Source organism: Procambarus clarkii, chromosome 89 (genome assembly GCF_040958095.1).
Source record: "Procambarus clarkii isolate CNS0578487 chromosome 89, FALCON_Pclarkii_2.0, whole genome shotgun sequence".
In the NCBI taxonomy this organism is placed as follows: domain Eukaryota; kingdom Metazoa; phylum Arthropoda; class Malacostraca; order Decapoda; family Cambaridae; genus Procambarus; species Procambarus clarkii.
Window position 1 is genome coordinate 10,444,001 of NC_091238.1, and position 9,900 is coordinate 10,453,900.

The 9,900-nt window shown below is 47.7% G+C and overlaps 1 protein-coding gene across 1 annotated transcript in view; it reads right to left on the reverse strand.

The window, feature by feature from the left end:
• Positions 1-8,837, reverse strand: part of Hex-A (Hexokinase A) — a 100,676-nt gene extending 91,839 nt beyond the window's left edge. Inside the window, exon 1 of the mRNA XM_069317979.1 lies at positions 8,775-8,837. Coding sequence (XP_069174080.1) covers positions 8,775-8,822 — 48 coding nt within the window. The 5' untranslated portion in view covers positions 8,823-8,837. The remainder of the gene's footprint in view (positions 1-8,774) is intronic.
• Between the last annotated feature and the right edge of the window lie 1,063 nt (positions 8,838-9,900).

A 9,900-nucleotide genomic window follows, 5' to 3' on the forward strand; every position in this document is an offset into this window, starting at 1 on the left:
GGTCCTGGGTGTCAGGGTCCTGGGTGTCGGGGTCCTGGGTGCCGGGGTCAGGGGTCCTGGGTGCCGGGGTCCTGGGTGTCAGGGTCCTGGGTGTCGGGGTCCTGGGTGCCGGGGTCAGGGGTCCTGGGTGCCGGGGTCAGGGGTCCTGGGTGCCGGGGTCCTGGGTGTCAGGGTCCTGGGTGTCGGGGTCCTGGGTGCCGGGGTCAGGGGTCCTGGGTGCCGGGGTCAGGGGTCCTGGGTGCCGGGGTCAGGGGTCCTGGGTGCCGGGGTCAGGGGTCCTGGGTGCCGGGGTCAGGGGTCCTGGGTGCCTGGGTCAGGGGTCCTGGGTGCCGGGGTCAGGGGTCCTGGGTGCCGGGGTCAGGGGTCCTGGGTGCCGGGGTCCTGGGTGTCAGGGTCCTGGGTGTCGGGGTCCTGGGTGCCGGGGTCAGGGGTCCTGGGTGCCGGGGTCCTGGGTGTCAGGGTCCTGGGTGTCGGGGTCCTGGGTGCCGGGGTCCTGGGTGTCAGGGTCCTGGGTGTCGGGGTCCTGGGTGCCGGGGTCAGGGGTCCTGGGTGCCAAGGTCTAAGAGCGCCTCCTCCATAGACTTGGCAACCGCGCTCGTCCTTGTGAAGGTGAAGGCCGGAGAAAACGGTCACGTTATTGTCGAGGGTTAGAGGGAGACTATGTTATTGTTCCCGGCTCTCTGTACCTGGCTCTGTACCTGGTTCACTACCTGGCTCACTGTACCTGGCTCACTGTACCAGACTCTCTGTACTCACCTAGTTGTGCTTGCGGGGGGTTGAGCTTGGTCCCGCCTCTCAACCGTCAATCAACTGGTGTACAGGTTCCTGAGCCTACTGGGCTCTATCATATCTACATTTGAAACTGTGTATGGAGTCAGCCTCCACCACATCACTGCCTAATGCATCCCATCTGTTAACTACTCTGACACTGAAAAAGTTCCCTCTAACGTCTCTGTGGCTCATTTGGGTACTCAGCTTCCACCTGTGTCCCCTTGTTCGTGTACCACCTGTGCTAAATAATCCATTCTTGTCCACCCTGTCAATTCCCCTGAGAATTTTGTATGTGGTGATCATGTATCCCCGAGCTTTTCTGACTTCCAGCGACGTGAGGTGCAGTTCACGCAGCATTTCCTCATAACTCATGCCTCTTAGTTCTGGGACTAGCCTAGTGGCATACCTCTGAACTTTTTCCAGCTTCCTCTTGTGCTTGACAAGATACGGGCTCCATGTTGGGGCCGCATACTCCAGGATTGGTCTTACATATGTGGTATACAAGGTTCTGAAAGATTCCTTACACAGGTTCCTGAAGGCTGTCCTGATGTTAGCCAGCCTCGCTTACGCCGCCGATGTTATTCTTTTGATGTGGGCTTCAGGAGACAGGTATGGTGTGATATCAACTCCTAAATCTTTCTCTCTGTTTCGTGAAGGACTTCATCTCCCATTCGGTATCCAGTGTCTGGCCTCCTATTTCCTTTCCCTAGTTTCATTACCTTACATTTACTTGGGTTGAATTTTAGTAGCCATTTGTTTGACCATTCCTTCAGTTTGTTTAGGTCATCTTGTAGCCTCATACTGTCTTCCTCTGTCTTAATCCTCCTCATAATTTTTGTATCATCAGCAAACATTGAGAGGAACGAGTCTATTCCCTCTGGGAGATCATTTACATACATCAGGAACAGTATAGGTCCAAGGACTGATCCCTGTGGGACTCCACTGGTGACTCCCCGCCACTCCGAGACCTCACCTCTCACGGTGACTCGCTGTGTCCTGTTGCTTAGGTACTCCCTTATCCAGTGGTTACCTTCCCTTTCACTCCTGCCTGCATCTCCAGTTTGTACACTAGTCTCTTATGTGGTACTGTGTCAAAGGCTCTCCGGCAATCCAAAAATATGAAGTCTGCCCAGCCCTCTCTTTCTTGGCTGATTTTTGTTGCCTGGTCATAGAATTCAATCAATCCTGTGAGGCAGGACTTGCCATCCCTGAACCCATGCTGATGTTGTGATACAAAGTTCTTCCGCTCCAGATGTTCCGCTAGCTTTTTTCGCACAATCTTCTCCATCACCTTACATGGTATGCAAGTTAGGGACACTGGCCTGTAGTTCAGTGCCTCCTGTCTATCACCCGTCTTGAATATCGGGACTACATTAGCCGTCTTCCAACACTGTGGAAGTACCTGGAAGTACCACTGTACCTGCCTCTCTGTACATGGCCATCTGTACCTGGCTCAATGTATCTGGTTCAGGGTGTTGTACCTCGCTTAGTGTATTGTACCGTTTTATTTTATATTTTTTATTGATATTTAATTTAATTTAATTTTGCCCCGAGGGGCGAGTTTATTGGGCAGCGCCACTCATCTTGTGAGTGGACACACCGCCATAGTGACAGTATTGGGCAGCGTCACTCATCTTGTGAGTGGACACACCGCCATAGTGACAGTATTGGGCAGCGCCACTCATCTTGTGAGTGGACACACCGCCATAGTGACAGTATTGGGCAGCGCCACTCATCTTGTGAGTGGACACACCGCCATAGTGACAGTATTGGGCAGCGCCACTCATCTTGTGAGTGGACACACCGCCATAGTGACAGTATTGGGCAGCGCCACTCATCTTGTGAGTGGACACACCGCCATAGTGACAGTATTGGGCAGCGCCACTCATCTTGTGAGTGAACATACCGCCATAGCAGAATGTACAACACTCCCCAATAGGAAGAAAACCCGCTGGGTTGTTCATCCTGTCACTTGTACCCAGACACAGCTGGGACTTGCTTAACTGTCTCAAGTGAACAGCTCCTCAAACAAGAAGATTAACATTTATCAACCCTTAAAAGCTTACGTTATCTTGCGGGTGCAAAATGGGGAAATCTTTTAAGAACAGTATCAACATTTGACAAATAGTGTTTTCCTAACTCAAACAATGTGGGGTTTATTATTCTACAGTTATTCCTAATGTCTCTCAGGTGTTCACATTCACGTAGATAGTGGTCAAGGCGGTGTCCATCACTCACCACAGATTCTGCAACTTCGTTGATCAACTGTTGTTTCCATTCCAAATCTCCATGGATATTTGTATCCAAGACGGATTCTCGCTATTACAGATTCTCTCCCTCGTCGTCCTCCTCTTCGGCCATACTGATTGGGATTGCCAGCTGCAACCATGTTGTACCATCGTACAGATTCACTGGTTTGTGCTTCTATCCTCCTTTCCTCAGTTACCTTGTCACGGTGATGTTGCCTGATAATACCTCTAATTTGTAGTTGAGTCTTGGGTATGAAGTATTCAATATGGTCTCCTTCAGCGCCTTCAGCAGCCAGCACATCTGCTCGTTCATTCCCACATATTCCAACATGGGAGGGGATCCCCAACATGGGAGGGGATCCACAGAAACTTGATGACTCTTCCCTGGTTGGTAAGTATGTAACACGGGTTTGGGTTTCTCTCTCTTTTCTTCTCTACCTTCTACTCCCTCTACCCGTATTCTTACTTATATTCTCTACCAAGGGACTCCAAAACTTTTACCAAAGCCAACTCCACGCCACGTGGTCCTAAGACGATTGACCGACTTAGGATTCTACACCCAGTATGACGTGACCTAAGCCCTGAGTAAAACCCTAGAGTCGCCTCTATGCTGCCACCACCAGACCAGCTCTACAGAGCAATGATCGAGGTCTGGATCGATCACGCTAATTAATCCACCTTGGGGCTTGATCCCCACTAGTAGTTTATAACCTCGGAAACTTGAGTGTGGAATTAATTAGATGGGGATGATGAATTCCGATCCGATGTTAGAATCGGCGCCCAATGCAACTCTGCCTCGTGTGGACCACGTGACCAGGACAAGTTTACACATAACCAAATGGAAACAATAAAATGCAAATTAATAACAAATTTAATTTATTAAAAGAAAACTAAAACAAAATCTAAATGTGTTCACTCCCTATCACTTTAACACTCCCTACTTGACCTGAATGGCAAATGAGAAGACTATTTCTATACATAACCATAGCAACTATACCTCTATGTTTTCCAGCTAAGATGTTGTGCTGGTCTTGGGGAGAGGTAAGATGGTTGACCTCTCCCAGCTGCTCCCGTATTCACACTGATCTCCTCCTTGTCTGGTCTACCCCAGACAAGAGTATTGTATCCTTCCGCCTAGTCAAAGTTCTACCCAGTTACTAGCAAGGTTTAAGTTATAACAATTAACCTCTGTTTGTACTGAATTGATCCAGACTGGTTGAATTATTTTACTTTAATTAGATTACACAAACATCTAACGGCAAAGCTGTTCCCGATCACAAAAATGGTTATTAAAACTTTGAGAAATATTAGACATGTCAACCCTGCTGACCTATGACCGCCGGTCACTCCGCCTTAAAAGTTAGATCTGATTCGTGACGTCACTGATGGTGACTTAACTCAATAATTAGAATACTCTTGATATTGTATCCAGTACTATTATACAATACAATTTTAATGCAAAATGAATAAAGGCTAATTTTCTCTAAATTACTGAATACTATAGGATGATTCATTATACGCAGCTATGAACAAAGCGTTGGTTATTTCCACCGCGAATTCCCCTGGGGGTCAGGTCACCATGCGGCTCAGCTTCCCATTCTCTTTTGTCGATAAACCACTCTGGATAATTCTTACAACAGCCTAGTTTGTTACAAGTACTCTCACAGCTCTCTTGATTTCAGCGACTATTGCAAGATTTTCTGCCTGATTTTTACTTAGGCTTTGCAGTGCTGCTTTTGAATCGGTGCAAATCACTGCGCCATTAGTGTTCCGTTCAAGAAACCTTAACGCCATAACAATGGCAGTTAGCTCTGCTTGCGTTGAAGAGGCATAGTTCTCAATACGTGCTTTTTCTTCATTTCTGCGTTGGAAAGTATTATCCTTGATTACCTTGTATGCTGCACCAGCCCTGCCATTGATAGGATTAGATGACCAGTCAGTGTAGATTTGATCTAGTTCATCTCCGGCTTCTTTATAAATGTCCTCGAGATACTTGTGCCTCATTTCTTGTGGTATCATGTTGGATTTTTTCATTGCCATTCCATAGATGATAATCCTTCATGAGTCATCCTCCCAGGGAGGTAACCTCTCTACAGGCAGGAGCTCACGGGCTTGCTCGAGCAGGTGAAGTTCTTCAAGGTAGCAGACTGCTCTGTGATGCCATTTTTTGCTTCTCCTGTTTCCCCCTGAAAGTAGCACAGAGCTCAGTTTTTTCTTGGCAATATCATTGTAATGGGGATCTCTGGCTATCCTAATTGCAAGCTTAGCGTTCAGCTCCTGAATTCTGCTTTTAATACTGGGAAGGGACAACTCCTCTCGTAGATTAGACGTTTTGGCAGTTCTTGGGACTCCAAGAATGATTGTCATGGCTTCATTTTGAATGCTTTCAAGCCTTTTCATATCGCTTTGGGAGTAGGTGCACAGTACTGGTGCGGAATGCATTCAGGGTGAAAGAAACTTTGCCCATTTGTTTCTGTCTCGTGCGGGAATCGAACCCGCGCCACAGAATTACGAGTCTTGCGCGCTATCCACCAGGCTACGAGACCCCCTAAACTGTGTGTGTGTGTGTGTGTGTGTGTGTGTGTGTGTGTGTGTGTGTGTGTGTGTGTGTGTGTGTGTGTGTGTGTGTGAGTGTGTGTGTGTGTGTGTGTGTGTGTGTGTGTGTGTGTGTGTGTGTGTGTGTGTGTGTGTGTGTGTGTGTGTGTGTGTGTGTGTGTGTGTGTGTAATGATGCTAATAATGAAGGTAGTGTAACGATGAGGTAGGAGATGACTGCCTGTGGTGTACGTAGTGAGGAACAAGTAGAGTGGTAACTTGTCAGGTTGTGCACACCTCTCCTCTGTCGTCTCTACAACTGACGTCTCTAGGAAAGTTTTTGTGCTCGGAGTAGGAATTACATCACTGGTTCTTGCGACATTGTAAATTACCCCACATACTCCTACTTTCCCTGAACTGCGATTGGCCTGAAACATTATACCGGAGCGAGGATTGGCTGGCCGTGTCCCCCTTGTATTGGTCGGTGATTCGTGGAGCGAGAGGGCGTGATGACGAGGACCAGCTCGTCTGGCCAATGAGAGCCCTCGGTCACGGAGTTGCTCAACAGTATGAACAAGAGTGAAGGCCCGCACGTGCTGGCGGGCGGCAGACACGTCAACAACACACAATGAGAGACAATTGGTGAGGTTAGGCCAGCGTGCCGTGGCCACCAGGCTCCCCCCCCCCTCTATTGTGAGGTTAGGCCAGCGTGCCGTGGCCACCAGGCTCCCCCCCCCTCTATTGTGAGGTTAGGCCAGCGTGCCGTGGCCACCAGGCTCCCCCCCCTCTATTGTGAGGTTAGGCCAGCGTGCCGTGGCCACCAGGCTCCCCCCCTCTATTGTGAGGTTAGGCCAGCGTGCCGTGGCCACCAGGCTCCCCCCCTCTATTGTGAGGTTAGGCCAGCGTGCCGTGGCCACCACGCTCCCCCCCTCTATTGTGAGGTTAGGCCAGCGTGCCGTGGCCACCACGCTCCCCCCCTCTATTGTGAGGTTAGGCCAGCGTGCCGTGGCCACCACGCTCCCCCCCTCTATTGTGAGGTTAGGCCAGCGTGCCGTGGCCACCACGCTCCCCCCCTCTATTGTGAGGTTAGGCCAGCGTGCCGTGGCCACCACGCTCCCCCCTCTATTGTGAGGTTAGGCCAGCGTGCCGTGGCCACCACGCTCCCCCCTCTATTGTGAGGTTAGGCCAGCGTGCCGTGGCCACCACGCTCCCCCCCTCTATTGTGAGGTTAGGCCAGCGTGCCGTGGCCACCACGCTCCCCCCCTCTATTGTGAGGTTAGGCCAGCGTGCCGTGGCCACCACGCTCCCCCCTCTATTGTGAGGTTAGGCCACCAAACCCCACATCCCGATTATGAGGTTAGGAAATATTGTTTGAAAAGAACCACTTTTTAAAGAAATATTTGAAAACATGGAAAATCACTCTGCCTGTTAAGTCAATTTGGCCTTGCTTACTAGGCCAAGTAGTAAGACATATATTATATTATGTATATTAATATTATATATATATATATATATATATATATATATATATATATATATATATATATATATATATATATATATTGAATATGACGGAAAGGTTAAGATTAATGATGCTAACACGAATTTTCTCAATATTTCCTACGTTTTTCTTCACAGTCGGGGGTAATTAAAATATTAACTCTCCAAAGTTCATTTTATCATTTTTTGTTTATGGTCTGACACCTAAAAGCGTTTCGCAAGTGCTTCTTACATTTTCAAAGACAGGTTTACACACATCTATATACCAAAGAAATCAGTATATAGGCAAGACAACAACGCCTCTTTCTAGGCAATTAACAATGCACAAACAACAGGGCTCCATCAAGGAACATATAATCTCTTCTTACAACCAGACCATCACCAGAGAAATCTTAACAAGCAACACAGAAATCATCGATAGATACAGCGATAGCAGGCGACTCAACATCAGCGAGGCACTACACATCAAAAAGTCAACACCAGCAATCAACAGCCAATTAATGCATAACTGTATTCTACCCACTTCAAGACCCCGAACCAATATAGAAGCAGCAAGAGAAAATATGGGCCAATAGGCCTTCTGTAGTTACTTTCATTCTTATGTTGTTGTTATAGATTCAGCTACTGGGAACAACAAGTTCCAAGTAGCACGGGCTATGGTGAGCCCGTAGTGGACTTACCTGGCACAGGAGCGGGGCTGTAACTTGGAGAGCTGTAACTCTCCATTCTTATGTTGTTTGTTGTTTCAGATTTAGCTACTCAGAACGAAGTGTCCATGTAGCACGGGCTATAGTGAGCCCGTAAGATTATGTTTTTCTTATGTTTTCATATCCAATTTATACCCATTGATTCGTGTTCTGTCACCTCACCCAAAAAACATTTGTCATATCACCTCACCCAAAACGAATATAAGCATGAAATGATATGTGTAAACTTGTCTTTGAAAATGTAAGAAGCCCTTATAAAACGCTTTTAGGCGTCAGACAATAAATGAAAAATGAGAAAAGGAAATTTGGAGAGTTAATATTTCAATTACCCCCGACAGTGAAGAAAAACATAAAATTTTGTTGACCAAACCACACACTAGAAAGTAAAGGGACGACGACGTTTCGGTCCGTCCTGGACCATTCTCAAGTCGATTGTATCAATTTAAGTCCATTCACAATCGACTTGAGAATGGTCCAGGACGGACCGAAACGTCGTCGTCCCTTCACTTTCTAGTGTGTGGTCTGGTCAGCATATTTCAGCCACGTTATTGTGACTCTTCGTCCGCATAAACGTAAGAAATATTGAGAAGATTCCTGTTAGAATCATTAATCTTACCCTTTCGGTCATATTCAACAACATATGTTTACAAGACTGCTACCAAAATATACTATATATATATATATATATATATATATATATATATATATATATATATATATATATATATATATATATATATATATATATATATATATATATATAATTAGGAAGTTAGGTTTGGTTGCCGCCACCTTCCTCGGGTCCTCTACAAAATAGTGCGAAACTTGATCATTTGTTTGGGGAGCAAAAGTCCACATTTTGTACATTCCACCTTTGGAGGAGAGGTTGTGGGCGTGGCGCTGGGCTTGAGTGTGATGTGTATAGTGTTGGCCGGTATTTATGACCCTGCCTCCGTCTTGTAAAGAGGTGCGGTACTTGTGTACATGTGTGGAAGACAAGTTGCAACACTCACGGTAGTGGTGGTGGGGAGGCGGGTGGTGCAGCAGCAGAGGGAGGCCATGGTGGTGGTGTGTTGAGGGACACTGGTCTTCCAGCCGTCGGGGAGCTCCTTAGTGGCCCACACACAACATGTAAACCAATCTTAGGCTCCGCATTGATGTCAACTCACACACTGCTCGCCACCCGTAACCTACTGAGCTTGAACATTAGTTCAATATGACACAGTTACTACAGTCCAGGTAGATGACTGGCAGGTGAGAAGCGTTCACTTAGTGTGAGGCGTCGTCCCAGAGGACTCTTCTGGTATGGGGAGTAGCGCGAGGGCCAGTCTCTCCACACTCTGGCTCCTGGGTGAGCAAGGGTGATAGTGTCTGGTCTCTGATGGTACTCCTCGCTCAGGAAGATATATGGTAAGGGATGATCTCACTACATTCTCACTTGTCGGCCAGGTATGGAAGGGTGGCGGGGGTGTCACGCCACCGTCGCCGGCATCGTTCACTGCCTTCAATGCCAGTGTGGCGCCTCTCTCCTCCACCACTCACGCCGCCACCACCAAGTACTCAGTGTCAGTACTGCCGGGACGCATATTGTTCTTAAACACAACTTGCAGGAGTTGTCTTTAAGAACAATCCACTGTGTATATTAATGTAGTTAAAAACCTCTACTTGTCTTTCAAATATTGCATATTCCATAGTAAAATACTGATCCAAGGCCGTACGCCATCAAATCAATGAGGTATGTAGGCTCCAGACCTGAACGAACGCACGCACACACACACACACACACACACACACACACACACACACACACACACACACACACACACACACACACACACACACACACACACACACACAGGGCTGGGTCCTGGGGCCATCACTGTTCCTAATTATGGTGCCAGAGAGAAAGAGTTTGTAGATGACAAAGGTGGAAGAGGAGGCAAAACAAGGAATGTAGAAACCTTTGAGTACTGCACCAGTGTTACAGGAAGACCTGGCCATACTGCACCAGTGTTACAGGAAGACCTGGCCATACTGCACCAGTGTTACAGGAAGACCTGGCCATACTGCACCAGTGTTACAGGAAGACCTGGCCATACTGCACCAGTGTTACAGGAAGACCTGGCCATACTGCACCAG